The following is a 19818-nucleotide window of genomic DNA, read 5'->3' as shown; positions in this document are numbered from 1 at the left end:
AAGAGACCGATAATCATAGTTACTTTGAAGAGGCATTTAGGGGTTCAGGGTGGATGAGAGATTCACCTTATACTTTTATTAATGTTTTTTACTGTTTGCCTTTTTAATGCAAACAAACATTACATTTTCAAACATAAAAAGTGTTTAGATTTTTTAAGTGTTTCCAAGTTCTAGGACTACTGCAATGTCCTAAAGAAATAGGCAATTATTTTTATAAAATTACTATCAGCTGTCTTAAAGAAATTGTGAAGACTAGGAGAGGTGCCATGAGACTTGAGGATAGACTGAAAGCGACCAAGTGTGGAAACAGGGAGAACAATCAGAAGGCCATTGCAATAATCCACGTAAGAGATGGTAACTTGGTCTGTGATGGTAGCCATGGAGGGAATGAAAAATGATCAGCAGGGGGGAGAAATAGATTAGAGGTACAGATGTAGACACAGATGTATAAAATCACAAACAGGTCATATTTTATTGACAACTGAATCTTTAAATACAGTCTTATACAAATGAAAAATGGATAATATTAACTATACAAGCCTATTATCATTTACATAAATTTATTTCAACAGGTTTTGTAGATTTGTGCTATGTAATTTATGGCTAACAGTTAAAGTCACTTGGTGCTATTTCAGTTAAAAGTATCAGGTTTAAACACAGACACACACATAATCAATCAATCAATCAAACACTAATATTCCAAACTTACAAGATCACTAATTTACAGAATAAATACTGTTTTTAAAAATAGTGGTAAGGAAGTTAGGTTAAAAAGCTGTCGCTTGAAATTTTTTAGCTTGGATGCAGGAAACGTCAGCAAAATGAATGTATGTAAGAAGACAGCCTTATTCTGTTGACGTTGGATGTGACTGCTTCACAATTAAAACTACACACATCGCAAACGCATAACTTCAGGTTGTTAAAGCCATGATTTCCTTGCTAGTTTGAACTGCAGCTTTATAGCTCTAAAGAAGCTTGCTAACAATTTACATAAATGGATTGAAAATATAATTTTTTTCTGATTCAAATTAAAAACACAGAAACACTAATACAATGTTGCAAGAATAATTAAGAACTATTACCTTTTAGCCGAGAGGCCACAGCACCTCCAGTAACTCTCCCATAATACCAAAGGGAACACATTTCACTTGCTATGAAAGGTAGATCTGGGCCATAGTCCTGTTTCTGTCATACACTCGACATGTGAAGGTGAGCTCTTTGGCTTCCCAAGGGTTTTGTGTCCACAGCTATAGAATTAAAGGAGTTTGGTAAAGGCGGCCTGTAAGGGACTTTTCCACTCAAAAAGAAATTAAGTCAGCTTGAGACTCCCCACTATGGGAAGACTTTTAAAGTGGAGTAAGAAGTAAATTTTTGAAAAGGTAAATAGACTTTTTTTTCTACCTGGGCAATACCATAATTCTAACTATTCTATTCTGTTATTCAGAAAATATTTTGCTCACGGAATTTCAATCTAATGGCATACTATTAAAAAGTCTGAAAATGAAGCATCAGACAATAAAAATGTTGCTTAAAAACTTTAAAGAGGGCTTCCCTGGTGGCGCAGTGGTTGAGAGTCCGCCTGCCGAGGCAGGGGACACGGTTTCGTGCCCCGGTCCGGGAGGATCCCACATGCCGCGGAGCTGCTGGGCCTGTGAGCCATGGGCCGCTGAGCCTGTGCGTCTGGAGCCTGTGCTCTGCAATGGGAGAGGCCACAGCAGTGAGAGGCCCGCGTACGGCAAGGAAAAAAAAAAAAGAAAAGAAAACTTTAAAGAGTTTGTGATATTTGGGTTAAAAACAATGATACACCACTACCAGTAGGAATATCCCACCTTTGAACTTAAAGAGCTAAGAATTGGAGCAGAGGAAACAACGACTTATAGATTTCACCATTCAAGCTACTCTTAGATACGTTAATCAATACACACTAACTGAAAAGTAAATACCTTGAAATACTATCAAGAAAGCAAAGTTCATGAAAATTGATTCTCACAGAAAAATATGATTTTTTCCACCAAAACACTACACAAAAGCACATTATCTTGAATGAATTAAAGAAGAATAACGAAGGCCATCATGACTGAAAATGTTCTATGACTGAGAATGTTTTCTCTGTTCCCACGATGCATGTACATTCTTCCCTAGTCTAATTGGTTCTTCTTTTCTGTCCTCATAACAGGGACCCCTTCCTAGGCTTCTTGTTGAATGCTGCTCCAGGTGTCTTACAAATGCTACTTGTCTTAAAGTCACAAGGAAAATCATTCCAGGCCCATTTGTCTTTGTCATTAACAAAGACAACACATTTTTCTTTCTGGTAGTTGTTGGGTTCACTCTCGTGCCAGAATCTGAAATGTGTGTGTGTGTGTGTGTGTGTGTCTATACATGTTGGGTGTGTATGGTAGAGGCCAGAGGACAAGGCAGAGAAAATGCTCCTAGTGAAACATTTAGAGCTGCACTGTCCAACACAAGCGTAGTAGTCTACTAGTATAGAGGTTACTCAACACACAATGCTCTGTTCCGAGTAAGCTTTCTTACATTGGTATACTCCACCCCAAAATGAATTCTGCTTGCTGTCTTCTTCTCACCTTTGCCTATAAAGCTCTTTTGCCCCGGTCAGTATACTCACACCATCTGTGGGTTCAATGGTGTCTTGTCCACCCAATGCCACTGGCCTTCAAGGTTCTCATCTGTGAGTCCCAGGAAATATGAAAATCGCTATCCAAAAATTGAGTGATAACGTTCTGCATAAAAATGTGGATTTTTATAAGTACATTTGCCTTTACCAGGTGATAGCTGTTATGTTAGGAACGGAGGAAAGAAGTCAAATAAAGTACTAGTTAAGCACAAAAGCATTGGCATCAGATCTGTTTTCACATCCCGCCTCTGGCGTTTATTCCATAATGTTAACAAGTGCTTTAATTTCACCAAATCCCAGTTTTCTCAACTCCAAAAGGGATGACTCCACTATTTCATAGAGTCACTGTGAAGATTAAGTGAGATCAACTTGCAAATCACTTAGCACAGTACTTAATAGGACTGGATTTCTAGGAACTTTTTTTAAATTGCCTTCTTCAGTTGTTTGTGTATTTCATTAAACTCCATTTTATTCAGGAGCTGGTGAACCTATAGTTGCAAAGCCATGGAAACAGAATCCTCCAGGAAACCCTGCTAACCAAGAACAGAATCTGAGTCATGGTATCGTACATATATGGAAATATATTACATGAGGAAATAAATTTCAGTTCAAATTGAATTTACCTTGAGATTTTTTTTTTTAAGAATGACAACCATACTTCTGAATTATTTTTCCTGTGCTCTATTCTGAGAAGCTATTTCAATCCTGATTAACCATTCATTTATCTACTTACTCATGAAATATTTATCAGGACCTATCTAAGTGTGCCCAGCACTGCAAAGGCCATTGGAGATGCAAAGATGCTTAAGGCATGGCTCCAGCCCTCTACAAAGTAGGACTCATTGGAACACTGAAGTGCGTGCCATGGTCACAGGATGCACAAAGTACCACGGAAGTATCTCCAAACTAGAATAGGAAAGATGGAGCAGAGAAGGTGGTCAGGGTAGTTTTCTGTAGAAAATAACACATGGATCAAATCTGGGAAGACCAGAAGAAGTTGGCCATGTGAAGAAAAATGAGAGAGGAAGAAAAGTCTTTCCAGGTAGTTGGAAGAGATGAAGCAAAGGCACAGAGGTATAGTAGAGCACAGAAATTCCTCTTTCTCTGCAAAGAGATTCAAACCAGCAGGGAAACGGATGTAAGCCTCTCAACATACCTGCTCAGCTTCTGTGCTGATGGTGGCCAGATGAGCCCCTGTCCCCATACAGTGTCTTTCACTCTGAGCCCACGTCTTGCTGTCATTAAAAACAGCAGTTGGAAAAAAAAAAAAAAAAAAAAAAAAAAAAAACAGCAGTTGGACTGGAAGGCTCTCCAGCCCACAAGACAGCAATTCCAGGTGACCCCTCATGTGAAAATTGAAAGGAAAATTAGTTACACCATGTATGTTATCTGTAACAGATTGCATAACTATTTCACTACGTAATATCCAACTAACATTTATGAGAATAATACCAGGATTACCAAAGTCATTCTGTCCCTCCCTTTTAAAAAATCCTGAAAATTGGGCTTCCCTGGTGGCGCAGTGGTTGAGAGTCCGCCTGCCAATGCAGGGGACACGGGTTCGTGCCCAGGTCCGGGAAGATCCCACATGCCGCGGAGCGGCTGGGCCCGTGAGCCATGGCCGCTGAGCCTGCGCGTCCGGAGCCGGGGTTCTGCAACGGGAGAGGCCACGCCGGTGAGAGGCCCGCGTACCACAAAAAAAAAAAAAATCACTGATCACAGATCACCATAACAAATATAATGATGAAAAGGTTTGAAATATTGTGAGAATTACCAGAACATGACACAGAGACACAAAGTGAGCAAATGCTATTGAAAAATGGCACTGATTTCCTCGATGAAGTGTTGCTACGAAACTTCAATTTGTAAAAAGCATAGTTATCTACAAAGTGCAATAAAGCAAAGTTCAATAAAATGAGGTATGCCTGTATAGACAACATTATATCACAAACTTCCAAGTTCCTAAGAGATTAGATCTGAGTTGCTCTCACCACAAAAACGAAATGACAATTACATGACAGAAGTGTTCGCTAACACTCCAATTATTGCAATAAATGTATCACATTTTGTACACCTAAACACTTACGATGTTATATGTCAATTATATCCCCATAAAAATTAATTTTTTTAAAAAAGGAAAGGACCTCATCATTTTGCCCTTATTCTTACCATGTTACTGCAATCCTAATAGGCAGAATTAGGATAGCCAGCCAAGCAGCAGCAGTAGAAGCAGTACTAACAGAGAATTTACCATATGCCAGGCTTTGTTCTAAGCACTTTAAAGTTTTAACTGATTTTGTTCTGACAATAACTCTATAAAGTGGGAACTATTATCTTCATTTTGCATACGAGGAAACCAAGGCAAATAAGGGTTAATTTGTCCAAGGTCAAAAAGCCAGTAAGTGGCAGAGTAAAATTTTGTGCCAAGGCAGTCTGTCTCTTTCCAAATTCATGCTCATAACCACTCCTCTTTACTTCCCATTAATCACCTATTTTGGTGGGACTGGGGAGGGCGGGGTCATTAAAATCAGTAAGTGTATTCCCTATTCAAAGATTTACTTAAGTATTAAAGTCTGAAGAAAGTATTATTCTGTTCTTCATTTTCCACCTACCCAAACAGCTGTTTTTCTACATTCCCAACAAACTTTGCATCAGGTACATGTTTAGACTCCATAGATGAAATGCCCCTTGACAGTTTTCATTTATGTCTTTAGGTGTCTCCCCTGCCACCAGGAAATCTGAGCAGTATTTGCTACCACTGCGCTAGAGTTGCTAGGGGGAGCCCGTCCTCTAGTGGTCCCATGCTGATACGCAGCTAGTTAAAGCATTCACAGAAACTGCCTCAAAGACATTTTTGTACTATTAGGTGCAGTGGCAGAACACACGTAAGACAAAAGAAAATATTAAAAAGCAAACAGAAAACTTCATGGTCGGTCTTAATGCATTATTGTGTTTAACTGAGGGGATGACACTAGTCTTAGATTGATAGGGCAGAACATGAGGTCTCAAAGGACAATTATTTCACTCCTGAGATGTAGACTTCAGTATACTAGAGCTTTTTAAAAAACATACCACCCCCCTTCTTAGTAACTTTCAAAAAGGGACTGAAAATGACAATTCTTATTCTGAAATAAATGTCATACGACATGGTTTCAACCATGGTTGCTGTGAAAACCATACCAAGCCTATACATTCCCCAGGCTGAAGGGACTTGCAAGTAAATGTAACCCTCTTTTTCCTTTCTTTCTCAAGAGAATATGTGATTGATGGGGAGCTCCTGAGTGTGAGTTCTAGTCACAAACCATATGTATTTTCCTCATGTACAGTTAAGAGGCAATAACAGAAATGATTTTTTTTAAAGCCAAAAAAAAGCTAAATATAACCAAGTGCAATCTTAGCCAGTTGTGAGAACTGAGATCAGACAGTAAGCTACCAGACTTATCAGCAGCTGCGCTACATGATATCCAGTTTTCCTTTTCCCAGGCCATAGCGTCTATGTACCAAAGTAAAATTTGTCTTCAATGCTACTTTCTTGGGCCCAAATATTAACGGACCCTGGAGCGTATAAATGAGACCTTCTGCAACTATAACAAAGCATATAAGGAATACTTATGTCCTGTAGCTAGGAACAATCAAAATGAGAATGAGTGAAAAAAGGAAAAACCCAACTTTCTGATTTCTAGTCCCTCTTCACTGAAATCACTGTTAATTCAACAAGTATATATTTATGGCATAAGGAAAATATTATTGAGTAGATAAAAATGAAGACATGGTCCTTATATCAAAGAGCTCACAAACCAGTGAGAATTTCAACAGCAACCCACAAAAACAAGGGAGATCACCTTTCAGACTGAGGGGATGAGTAACGTTTCACAAAGCAGCACTTTCCAGGACGGGAAGGATTTCACCAGGCAGGTAGAGAAGGGAAGGAATTCCAGGCAGAGGGAACTGCAAGCACTCAATGCCCACGCCGCTGATGGCATCTGCAGAACGACTAGTGTGCGGGAGCAGACTGAGTGAAAGGGAAAACTGAGAGCTGAGGATGAAATGGTACTTTGGACTTTAATCTGTAAGCAAAGGAAAATTATTAAAGGTAATCAATGAGTAGGGGAGGAAAGGGCATGAGCAGGGTTTGGTTTCAGGAAGGTTATTCTGGTGTCAACACGTAAGCTGAACTAGGCCTGAGAAAGCTGGAGGCAAGCCAACTACCTAGAAGGTTATCGGAATGGAGGAAGTGAGGAGTAGTAAAAGCTCACATGACAACCGTGAAGGCAGATGTCAATGTCTAAGCAAGGGGGTTGAGCTGGAAAAATTATCACCTGCATCTTCTACCCAAAAAACCCCCCTGCAGTTTAGGATACATGTTTATCCATGATAGTGCCTCACAACCTCAGTAATGACAAGAAAGGCCATGGTTGGGGAAGCCATCCAAGCCCTTCCGTGGGAGGGCGAATGGGGGAGGTGTATCAGAATCTCTGGAGAGAGCAGTGTTATTTTAAATTGAAAACAAAACAAGAGAGAGAAAAAAAAAAAAAGAAGTGCCCATATCATTCTGATTCATCTCCTGTGACAATCACTGAATGAGAACTCCAAGATCCTTCTGGCTTCCAAAGTCTATGACTCTCACTTGAGTTCTATCTCATGCGTTGATTCCCTTCATTTATGTTGACCATAGTTCTGGGATATGAAAGGTGGCCTAGATCACAAAGATCATTTGAAGCAAATGAAATTAACTGTACCAGCAAATAAGTAATAAATACAAATGATCTCGACAAGGAGCCTCTGTGTGTTTAGAAACATGAGGACAGAGGTCTAGCCTTAACTTCTTAAAACCTCCATTTCTTGAAAATGAGTAATAGATATAAAATGTCCTTTTATTACCTACTGGCCACCTATATTGGGTCAATTAAATAAAAAAGATAATGAAACAGGCAAATAGAAAGATAAAAGACACACCACCTCTTTCCATATTTTTAATTACCATTATTGCACCAATACAGCATACATATGCTCTATATACATATATCTGAAACTTCATTTTCAATTCTTCAGCAATTCAAATACATAATATATTATCATCTTGAGAATACAAAGAACACAACACAGAGGAAGACTGAGAAAACAGGCTCCCAGCAGTTAGTCACTAGTGATTCTATAGGCTTTCCTTTCGGTGTTTCTATTGGAATTTTTAAATGTCCTGTCGTGGCTCCGCAAGACTAGAGCTGCCTGCAACGGGAGCAAAAACACCTGGACCCAAGGTTAAAAAGGGCCAAGAAGGAGCTCCGAGAGAGAGAATCTATTTCGAAACTAAATATAAGGATTGCCTTCAGCCAGAGGGTACACATCCAAATAGGTGCTAAGGGAAGAAGGGAGATCCTCCCATTTCACTCTCAGAATTGCCCCTTAGCAGAACTGGTGCCAGTTCATCTAAGAGCGGGACCCCTTCACAGCATTGTAAAAGGAATGGTGGGCAGAGAGAGGGGAAGTGGTGGGGGGCAACTTGCTTCTGAGATACTCCCGGTGATGGGTATCGCAGCCGTCGTTTGGGCAAAACCTACCACGATTAAAGTCATGGCTCTCCAGCTTGCTTCATAAATGATGGTACATGTAATAGCAGCTTTCTGTTGAAGAGCTGGTGGACTGAAAAAATAAATGTGTATGAAAAGGAGCCAGATACCCAGGCAGCAAGGCAATGTGGGTACTGAACAAGAGTTAAGTGCTTTCAACCCCTCTGCTCTACAAATTAGGTTTAAAAACTCTAAACCCTTTAACTTTAGGACAAATAATGGGGCCATTACAAAGTAACACTGTGCTTCAAATGCAGCAACTAGATGGAGCTGCAAGAAAGTAACTGCTTCTCTAGAAAATAAGTAGGGAAACATAGTCCCTTGAACCTCCTTCACCCGAGAGACACCTGCTGATCAGAGATGCTGCACTAGTCAACAAAAGGAGAGTGGGGTGCCACCAACACAACCCTCTCGCCACAGGAGGACACATGTAAACGCACTAGAGGGTCAGGGGGCTGCACCCAGCACTGGATGTTCACTGAATAAGACAAGCCTGAGGGAGGATATATAGCAGAGACCCAGGAAACAGGTCATTCTTCACACCTACCCCTATCAAAATTCTGAATCTGTAAACACTGTGATCAGTCTGTCCATTTTTAGAGTCTTCAGTTAATGGAAAAGGAAGTTCTGAGGGTTTTGTCTCCCCTGAAATTGCTAAACAGAGCTTCACAAAGAGGCACACAAGGGTCATGAGATGATTCTGAAAGAAGTTAAAGAATTTAAAGATGGAGAAAATTTTACAGATGTTGGAGGTTATTTCCCCACCAAAGAGACCCTGGCCTTTAGAGCCCTGCAATAGCCACAAGTATCATAAGACTCACTATTCCCCTGCCCTGATAGTGAACAGGAGATAAGAAATACTTTCTTGGCTGTACAGCAAGGAACAACACCGGGGAGTGACACACCAGCCTGAACGCAATGGAGAAGCTAGGAAAACAACCGTTCAGTAATTTTGGTTCTGGGGAGGGAAGGGGTTCCGAGCTCCCCTCACAGATTGGTGCCCTCAAGGTCATTTTGATTCTTCAAGTCTGTCCTTAACATCCTGCCAGTGCTCCTCAGAACTGGACCCAGTTGGATGGCTGTGGTGCCTGGTTTGGAACAGAGCTGCAAGACAGAACAGAGAGATAGCCAAAGGCATGTTAGGATAGGGACTCCACCCTTACCAGTAAGAAATTTCTGCCCAGAATTCCTGAAACTACACTTCACAGCAATTCTACTTATTAAGGCCTGAGATATTCCACTCAAGCTTCATGCTACAGCTCTGTTATCCCACCATCCCCAGCACTCCTATACTTCCTTACCTAGAATTCCTGCTGAAGACTCTATATGACCTACAAATGCCCTGCTTCCCCAGATCAGAGACTTCATTTGACTGTACATACATCATCGATACCCTGGTTGAGAGTATGCTGGTTTCCCTATGCTAATACCTGGATGCAGTGCTAAAGTCACCCCACAAGTCATTGCTTGCAGAAACTGGAGCTGGTGCTGGTGTCGTTACAGGAGCAGGAGAATCCAAATCTAAAAGGATATCTGAATACAAGGTAAGAGAAGAAATAAGAAAAGGGGAAACATCATAAAAATTTTAGAAACAAAAACTTATGTTCACACAGAAACCTATACGTAAATGTCCACAGTGACTTTGTTTGTAACAGACAAAAACTGGAAACGACCCAGATGCTTTTCCATGGGTGATGATTAAACATACTATGGTATATCCATACCATGGAATACTACTCAGCAACAAATAGGAACAAACCGTTGATATATACAACTTGATGACTCTCAAGGGAATCATCCTGAGTGGGAAAGGTCAATCCCAAAGGTTATATACTATATGGTTCCATTTATGTAACATTCCTGAAGTGACAAAATTAGAGATGGAGAACAGATTAGTTTTAGTGACTGATTGCTGAGGGTTAGGGATCGTGGGGAGAGGCAAAGAGGTGTGGCTATAAAGGGTGACACAAGGGATCCTTGTCGTGGTGGAACCGTTCAGTATCCTGACCATGGTGGTGGATCCAGGAACCTACACATGATAAAACTGCACAGAACTACAGCCGACCCTTGAACGACATGGGTCTGAACTGCATGGGTCCACTTACGCAGGGATTTTTTTTCAATAAACACTCACTACAGTACTAGGTGATCTGTGGTTGGCTGAATCTGCAGATTCGGAACCGCAGATACAGAGGGACAACTATGAAGTTATACACAGATTTCTGACTGCATGGGGGGCGCGGGTGAGCAGGGAGGAAGTGGGCAGTGCACCTGAGCCCTGCACTGTTCAAGGGTCAACTGCACACACAAATGAGAATACGTAAAAATGACGAAATCTGGACTTCCCTGGTGGCGCAGTGGTTGAGAATCCACCTGTCAATGCAGGAGACATGGGTTCGAGCCCTGGTCCGGGAAGATCCCACGTGCCGCGGAGCAACTAGGCCCGTGCTAAACCTGCACTCTAGAGCCTGCAAGCCACAACTACTGAAACCTGCGTGCCTAGAGCCCATGCTCCGCAACAAGAGAGGGCACCGCAATGAGAAGCCCACACACTGCAATGAGGAGTGGCCCCCGCTCGCCGCAACTGGAGAAAGCCCGTGCACAGCAACAAAGACCCAATGCAGCCAAAAAAAAAAAAAACAGACATAATCTAAGTAAGATGAGGAGATGGTCTCAATGTCAATTTTGCAAAATGTTGAGGGTAACTGGGTAAAGGGTATGTGGGATTTCTTTGTATTATTTTTTACAACTGCATGTGAATCTACAATTATCAAATTTAATTTTAAAAAATAAAAATAAATAAACCTTAGATACTATCCTCAGTGCCTTCTGGCAACACTTACCAAAAGAAGTAGCCTGTAACCACTTTTACCTCAAAAATTCCAGAAGGAGAAGGTTTGCTCTTAGCAATCAATTACAAATGATTAATGACATAATTTAAAACTTAAATTATATTAAATTATAATTAAATAATTAATGATATAACTTAAAACTCCCAGATTCTAATACCAGGTTCTCTAATCTTAGGAAAATTCCTTCCCGAGTTCTAATTTGTCATCCTTTAAATGGAAGTAACTATATCTTTTTTCCCACCAGACAGTAAAGAAAAACGAAAATGTACTCATAAACACAGATGTCGTCTCATTTCCTCTCATGGCCCTTGTGAAGAAATGGAACGGATTAAGAAGTGACATTCACTGAATGGCTACTATACTCCAAGAACTGGGCTAGGTGCCACCACATCATTTCACCCTCACAGTCTTGGGGTAGTTTTACATCTCCATTTTACAGGTAAGGATACTGAGACTCAAAGAAATTAAATAATGTTACCCAACACATTCAGATAAAAAGTAGCAGAGCCATGACCAAAATCTTGTCCCATCTGACTCTCAGGTCCACTAGCATCTCTCTCACAAAGGTACAATGAAGGAAACAGTCTTCTCAATATCTACTCATTTTCGGCCAAAGAACCACCCAGAACCATGACTCTCAGCTCACTAAAAAGCTTCAGTGCCTTGCTAGAGAGAGGTTTCCAGAATCACCTTGTCAGTGTCAAGTGCCATTTAACAGCAAAACCATCGACACTCTCCTTGGCAAATAGGAGTTAAACCCTAAGTTAAACTCTAAGATATGATTTCTCAAGGTTAAAGTGCTAGAGACAGTTACCTGCATCAGTACCTCCATGACTGGATTTTGGTACGGGCGGTGGAGTGACATGATTGCTGATGGCAACTGAGGAGGACGGTGGGGGAATTGTGACTCTGCCTCCAGGTGGGGGTGGGAGTAAGCTTAGGCCCCCAGCTGCTGTAGTCTTGGGCCTAGAAGCACCTCCTTTCTTGGTTGTGATGTTCTACAAAAGAAAAAAAAGCAGCAGAGTGAGAGAAAGAAAAAGAATAAGTCACAGGCTTATGGAAATACAAGGAGGGGTGGGGGGAACCATACTCACCCCAATACTCAACTTGATGGTCTGCCCCTCCTTGAAGCCCAGATCCAACTTGGGACGATTATCCATTTCCTGAGATTCTTTGGAAATCTCAGATTCCTGCTTTACCCACCTTCAGTAAAAGAGTAAGTTATTTTAATTGGGATTCCCTGAAAGCGGAGTCTGACACACAAATTTGAGTGTAGCTTATTTATGTGAAACATGATTCCAGAAAGTAGAGTAAGGGAACATGAGATGTGAGAAAGGAAAGGAAGAAAAGCCAAGAGAGGGCAACTGGGGTTCAATACCGCTGAGGAACCATTCAAAATGCATATTAAACTTGTCCCTCCAAAAGAGGGCACTCAGCCACCAATTCCCATCCCCCACGGTTGAGGGCGGCCCCTGAGGGGGTGTTAATTCCTCAGTCCTTCCAGGTTGCCCCCCTTGCTAACTGGGTGGCCTTCCACAATTTCAGGAAGTCCTAAGGCAGAAAAGCCTGCCCTTGAGGTAGGAAGCCGACAGTGTGCATGGTGCTGTCTACCACAGCTGAGCCAAAATCGAATGGGCTGAAGAAATACTGCAACAGGCACAAAACATGTCAGCTACGTGGAGTAACAACACTGGCACATAACTCCCCACATAGCTCACAGACAGCCCTGCTGTTACTGTTATGCCTCCCTCAGCCACCTAAAAGCAAGGGCAGGGCTTCCCAGGTGGCGCAGTGGTTGAGAGTCTGCCTGCCGATGCAGGGGACGCGGGTTCGTGCCCCGGTCTGGGAGGATCCCACATGCCGCAGAGCGGCTGGGCCAGTGAGCCATGGCCGCTGAGCCTGCGCGTCCGGAGCTTGTGCTCCGCGATGGGAGAGGCCACAACCGTGAGAGGCCCACGTACCGAAAAAAAAAAAAAAAAAAAGCAAGGGCAAATTCCCCAGAGGCATAAACAAAAGCCCCATCTCAAACCACTGTACAAGGGATTAAAAACATATCCTAGCTATAAGGAAAGGATAGAATAGATACAAATATAATTTAAGAAAACAGAGTGAATGGGAAGATTTATATTCACGTGAACTAGTTTACCAAGTAAAGAAACCAGGAGGTAAAAGAGATAGTGCCCACTCAACTGAGGAGCAGTATTCCCCAAACATTTAACCTGGTAAATAAAGACAAGCTTCACTCACTTGAAGTGATCTTGCAAAGAGACATTAAAGTCAAAGGCATCACCCCGATCTGAGAAGCCAATGCCAATGAAAGCACTACGCCCTGTGAAAAAGACAGGAATCTTCAGAACAGGAAGTATCCCTTAGCGCAAACTCTATCCAATGAAAATATCAATGTAATATTTACCCTAACTAGATAACATCTGTGAATGTGAAATATTTTCTCCTGGACCAGGGATCGGCAACTGCATGCAGCCCATGGGCCAAATGCTGCCAGAGCTTGTTCCTGTAAATAAAGTTTCACTGGAACAAAGGCACACCAGTTTGTTTACATACCACCCATGGCAGCGTTCACATTACATCAACAGAACTGAGTAGTTGCAAGAGATCATTTGGCCCACAAAACCTAAAATATTTATTATCTGTGTATTTACAGAAAAAATTTGCCAGCCTCTGATTGGAGAAAAGACGATTGCCATAAACACAGATGATGTAAGATAGTCCCACAAAAAACCACCACAACAATGAACAGGCAATATGTGTCAATTCTTTGGTTAGATAAACATTTTGATTTATTTACATCTACTTTTAATAACCACATCTTGAAACTTGTGCTCATATCTATTACAAACATGTTAATCCTTCTCCTTTAGCAACTAGAGTTAACTCCGGACAAAGGGGAGGAAAAATTTAGTAAACTGAAGTAAGATAAATGCATTGGGGCACACTTCTGTTGAAGTGCATTAACTATTTTCCTAATCTCAACCCATTCAAAATCCCTGATCCCTTACCAGTACCATCCTGGATCCGGATTACAAAGTAGCGGCTGGAATCTGTCACTGTCTCCACAGCAATACCAGGATATTGTTCTACTGGTGCTTGAGCAAAGAGCTCCCCTGACAGGTAAGGAAAAGACTTCTTTGAGCAAAGGAAGCAAAATTTAAAACTCAATTAACAAGTATTTCCACACCAGTCCCCAATTTGAAGGTATTTATGAAAGAACACCAAACCAATATCCTTAATATGTTAGAGAGTCACCAGCACAGATTACCTGAAACTTTATCCTCAAGTTTGATATAAGCAATCTTCCCTTTTGAAGTGATTCGGAGACGACCAGTCCAATCAGGTTGATCTAATTTCCAGTCAGATGCCCTAGGATAGGAAAGTGGAGAAGCCTCAGGCCTCGGGTCCGCGTCTTTAATACACTGAAAACCTACGCAGAATCATTTGCCATATTTCTATTTCCCTTTTCTGAATTGCTTACTCTTTCTACGTATTAAATAATCAAAAGACCAACTCATGATTCTCTCTATACAGATGCCTCATGTTACACACTGTCCAAAGCAAACAGAAGAAATCTTACTACGTAAGTCCAAAAAGCATCAATAAAAGTAAAAAGTACAAAAAAAAAAGCAATTTAAAAATTTATCACAATGACACTATTTTATATAGTACCATAGATGGTATTTTATATAACAGTGTTTTGCTGATCAGGGAACAACAAGGTCTACTAAGTGAAATATATTAGGTACAGAAGTCTCCCAAATCCCTAAACATATTACCTTTCACTGAATTCAACCAATATTTACAGAGTGTATATTAAGTTGCAGGTACTGTTCTAGGTACTTGGGATACAAGAGGGAACCAAATTTAAAGCCGTCATGAAGCTTTCATTCTAACAGAAAATAGATAATAAAAAAGAAGCAATAAATAAGTAAAATAATTAACATCTCAAAAGGTGATAACTGCTACGGTAAAAAGAAAATGCAGGGCTTCCCTGGTGGCGCAGTGGTTGAGAGTTCGCCTGCCGATGCAGGGGACACGGGTTCGTGCCCCGGTCCGGGAGGATCCCACATGCCACGGAGCGGCTGGGCCCGTGAGCCATGGTCGCTGAGACTGTGCGTCCGGAGCCTGTGCTCCGCAACGGGAGTGGCCACAACAGTGAGAGGCCCGCGTACCACAAAAAAAAAAAAGAAAATGCAGAGGCAGAAAAGGGAGATTGGGAGGGTCGTGGGAGAATGAACAGGTTGCAGCATTCAAAAGGGTGGTCAAGGTTAATAAGGCAGGCCTTATTAACAAGGTGAAATGCGAGCAAAGATGTGAAGGAAGGGACTTCCCTGGTGGCGCAGTGGTTGAGAGTCCGCCTGTCAATGCAGGGGACACGGGTTCGTGCCCTGGTCCGGGAAGATCCCACATGCCGTGGAGCGGCTGGGCCCGTGAGCCATGGCCGCTGAGCCTGCGCGTCCGGAGCCTGTGCTCCGCAACAGGAGAGGCCACAACAGTGAGAGGCCCGCGTACCGCAAAAAAAAAAAAAAAAAAAAAAAAAAAAAAAAAAAAAGAAGAGGTGTGACATGATCCATGATCTCCCTTTTACTTTAAAAGGACTACTTTGCCATCATAGCAGAGATGCAGCAATATGAACACTGAAGCGGGGGATTAGTTAAGAGACTACTGTGCTAATCTAGGAGAGTCACAATGGTGACTAGGAAGAGAAAGGAGCAGAAGTGGCTAGACTGTGGATATACTTAAAGTAAGGCAGCAGGATTTTCTAATGGAATGGATTTGAGGTAGAAGAGAAAGACAGACATCAAAGATAAAATCAAGGATGCCACCAAGGTTTTTAGCCTGAACAGATGAATTGCCAATAATTGAGATGAGGAAGGCTACAAGTAGAGCAAGTCTGGGAAGAAAGATCAGGAGTTCAGTTTTGGCTATGCTGAGTCTGAGATGTCTTACAGATTTTCAAGAGGAGATACAGAGTATGCGTTTGAATATATGAATCTGGACTTCAGGAAGGACATGTGGATTAGAGATACAATGTTCATGGAAACAGTACAAACACTGAATCCTTATGATCTGTGTTATAAATGAATCTGAATGAAATCTAAGATATTATTTAAACATGAAACAATTTTACAAAACATTGTATTTGTGAGTTTGTTTTGCCAGCAGTGTGGAAAAGGGAGGGCAAATAAAAGTTATTAATAACTCATCCCTAAAAAAACAATAAAATAAAATAACTCATCCCTTGGGAACCTAAAGACTAATACTTGCAGGTTAGGAAGGTAACAATAAAGTATATCTGAATTAAAATAATTTTCACAAGATGGTAAGCAAATGGTGGAAAGGAAGAAATGAAAATTTAAATTAGGACAAGTTCTGAATAGGATTTACAAGATAAAATCTTCGTCGCGCCCTTCTCTCTTGATGTCCCGCCTCAAAGACCCTCAAGTACCTGAATCTGATCCAGATTAGAGCAAGCTCTAGAGGTCCTTGTCTATGAAATTTTTTTAATGAGTCATTACTTATTCCACTATACCGCCATGAGCTAGACATAGTGTAAATGGGCTACTGAAAATATTAGGAACAAGCCTACGAGACACGCTTCTTTGGACAGGTTCCTAGGCTTATTTGTGTGTCAGGTGGCCAATATTTAACAAATCCTCAGTAAATGAATGGATACTCATGGCAGCAGTATCCCTCAGCCCTGAGCCTTACCTCCTCTCCCACTCCCCTGACCTAGCCTGAGGAACTCTTGGTTTTACTGATCTTTTTTTTTTTTCCAGTACGCGGGCCTCTCACTGTTGTGGCCTCTCCCGCTGCGGAGCACAGGCTCCGGACGCGCAGGCTCAGCGGCCATGGCTCACGGGCCCAGCCGCTCCGCGGCATGTGGGATCCTCCCAGACCGGGGCACGAACCCGTGTCCCCTGCGTCGGCAGGCAGACTCTCAACCACTGCGCCACCAGGGAAGCCCTTACTGATCTTCTAAACCAACCTCACAAATTTTCATCTACCTTGGCAATAAATCTTATAGCAGCCATATGGAATAGGCATGAAAAGTCTACCACCTCTCTCTAAATGAAGAAATAGAAAATAACACACTAAGTAACAATCCCTAACTTCAAAGTCCAGCATTCTTTTCATTACATTAAACCACACTATAGGGTTAATACTGATTTAGCTGAGGAGGGTAATGATGAATTTTAAAAAGTTTTATAGCTTGGGAAACCATTTTCTAATCATTTATAAGTTTTGCATCAACCTAAATTCCATAAGTCTGGTCAGTGCAAGTCTGGGAAGTAACAGCTTATGCTAGGTGAATCAAAGTCAATCATTCCCTCTCATCTTAACTAGTCACTCAAAGAAAGCATTTCTCCTGCTTCCTACAAAGTCCAGTTTTTCCTTTAATGGCAGCCTGGAGAACAAATCATGCTTATAATGTAAAATGGACACAGACAAAAAGGGAGAAAAGTAATATTTATCAAGCACCTGTTCCAGGCATTATGCCCATTCTTGTGAAAATTGAGAGGATCTCACAAAGTAAGTAATATTATATCCATTTCTATAGATGAGGAAACTAAAGTTCAAAAGAGTTAAGTGACTTGCCAAAGGTAACACAGCAAATAAATGAGAATCACAATTCAAACTCAGTTCTGCTCTCTTCACTGACTAAGAGTGGTTGATGTAAAAAGCCTCTTGTACGATAAGATGTCAATAACAAGCATGGAAAACACAGAATGACAAGAAAAAGGGTAAAAGAGGAAAATTAAGAAATTGCTTTGATGGCTCAATGCAGTTAATTGACGTAAGGATAAAGGATAAACCAGAAGCGAAGACAGAGAAAGCAAACGGGTGAGAGAAGCTTCAAGCTTTTAAAAAGCTTGCAGTAGAAGAAAAGGAACAGAACCTCACTTCAATGTGTATCATATCCTTTAGGAAGTCTCAACGCATAAAGTTGGAGGTCATGAGCTATTTTACCTTATTTCACAGTTCAATCAATGCTAATTTAAGTGTAATCTACTAATTTCTTTCAGTCAACATTTACAGAGTCTCCACTATGTACCAGAAACTGTGCTAGACCCTAGGAATATAAAGTTTAAAAAGACCTCAAGTTGTTCACAGTCTCGTCTGGAGAACTGGGAGACCAAACAATCAATGAGAATGCAGAAGGAAGAGCTCTGTGATAGAGACTAGCTCAGGTGTTATGGAAGCACCAAGAGCACACCTAAGCCAGAATGGAGGGTCAAGGAGGGCTCACCAAAGAAGGAGAGTTCTCAACTGACGCACACATATTAGCACCTGTGACTACCATCAAAAAGCATGTAGAGTCTTATTCATGGTCAATTTGGGGTCTGATTGAATGCTTGAAATTACCAAAAGGTACAACCCACAGGGTCTAGTGCACAGGTCAGCAAGCAGAAAGATACTGATTTATGATGAATGAACCTCTGATAAGGAGGCAAAACACTGGACACAGGGAGAGGATAACTTTTCAGCCGAGGTAATAAGAAATGCCAAGAGGAAAATCATGATGGTGATGTGAGTCAGAGAGAGAAATCAAAACAGTATCTCATGTTTATATACTGCTTTACTGTTTTCCTAAATTCTTTTTAGGAAATTTATCTTAAATTCTTTCTCACATTTATTATATGATTTCATTTAACCCTCTAAAAACTTCTACAAGGTACGTAGCTAGAGCAGGTTTTATTACCACCTTTTTTTTTTTTTCTGTTTTACAGATGAGAAAACTGAGGCTTGGAGAGGCTAAGAGATTTTTCTCAAATCACACAGCTATAAAATTGCGAGGGCTCACACTCATATTTTTTAACATGCAACCCAGTGAGTTACATGTGAACTCTTTGGACTACATGACTTGGTGACTTCCTACAGCATACTCAGACCCTCCCAGTCATTGGATTACAAGGTGGTTAGTCAGCCCTCCAGTGAAAATGCTGCGTTAACGCTGGAAGTAAAAGCTATAGGCGAAGTGGAGAGAAAGGGGTAGGGAAGAAAGATTGAAAATACTATAGTAGCACCAAGAAAACACCGAAAAGAGACAGAGTGGACAACCATTGGAAAACTTACGATCATAACCTTTGCCCCCTGGCAAAAGACCGGAAAGGAAAAACCATATGGTGGATGATAAGATTTGGTGACAAGACGGAACAGCACAAAAGACAAATTAGCTCATCCAGAGAGGGGCCAACGACACAATGATTACCCACAAACACGCACGAGGTACTGGAAATGGGGGGCGGGGACAGACAGCGAGGGGAAGATGAGGGTGACAAGCTAAAGGACGCAGGGAAGAGCGAAGGAAAGGTGACTGGCGATGGAGCAGACACGACTGGAAACGGATGAAGAGCAGAGGGGTAACCCAGAGGGATCCGGGGGAGGAGGGGTGGAAGGATGCAGGATGGTCATTTTTTTAAGCGGCGGAAACAAGGATGACAGCAGTCCAGAGTGGGGGAAGAGCAGGAGGACAGAGTGACAACAACCCAGGTGGGGAGCCTAGCAAGGTGACAACCCAGAAGTGGCAGTGGCAGGGACGGGCAGCGTGCTACTGAGGAGCAAAGTGTCAGCCCCAACCGGGTACGCGCGTGCCGCAGTACCTCGGGGTTAGTACCTGTAACCGCGGTTGGAGGCCCGGGGCGGAATCCGGTAGACGCTGACGTCGGGCTTCACACACAGAACTGACTCGTACTCCAACTCCGCCGCCATCTTGGCTCTGCTCACCGCCCAGCTGGGGGCGCGGCGTGAG

The 19818-nt window shown here is 41.8% G+C and overlaps 2 protein-coding genes across 3 annotated transcripts; both read right to left on the bottom strand.

Moving 5' to 3' along the window:
• Positions 1 to 1740: 1740 nt before the first annotated feature.
• Positions 1741 to 4119, bottom strand: CLEC4D (C-type lectin domain family 4 member D). Its single transcript, XM_032644645.1, is given in 4 exon segments — positions 1741 to 2342; positions 2624 to 2714; positions 2717 to 2738; positions 3789 to 4119. Coding segments are annotated over 4 exon segments (537 nt in total). The 5' UTR covers positions 4038 to 4119; the 3' UTR covers positions 1741 to 2167.
• Positions 4120 to 7591: 3472 nt separating this feature from the next.
• Positions 7592 to 19798, bottom strand: NECAP1 (NECAP endocytosis associated 1). Of its 2 annotated transcripts, XM_032644642.1 has the most exons (8): positions 19684 to 19798; positions 14329 to 14429; positions 14069 to 14173; positions 13299 to 13380; positions 12146 to 12254; positions 11866 to 12049; positions 9630 to 9732; positions 7592 to 9303 (listed from the first exon to the last, which is right to left on the bottom strand). In XM_032644642.1, exons 1-8 carry the CDS (start codon positions 19776 to 19778, stop codon positions 9255 to 9257), a joined length of 828 nt encoding a protein of 275 aa, XP_032500533.1. In that variant the 5' UTR covers positions 19779 to 19798; the 3' UTR covers positions 7592 to 9254. The 2 variants fall into 2 exon arrangements, with proteins under 2 accessions (XP_032500533.1, XP_032500534.1); XM_032644643.1 differs by lacking the exon at positions 9630 to 9732.
• Between the last annotated feature and the right edge of the window lie 20 nt (positions 19799 to 19818).

This window comes from Phocoena sinus, chromosome 10, assembly GCF_008692025.1.
Source record: "Phocoena sinus isolate mPhoSin1 chromosome 10, mPhoSin1.pri, whole genome shotgun sequence".
NCBI classification, from domain to species: domain Eukaryota; kingdom Metazoa; phylum Chordata; class Mammalia; order Artiodactyla; family Phocoenidae; genus Phocoena; species Phocoena sinus.
This window is presented reverse-complemented; position numbering and strand designations above follow the sequence as displayed.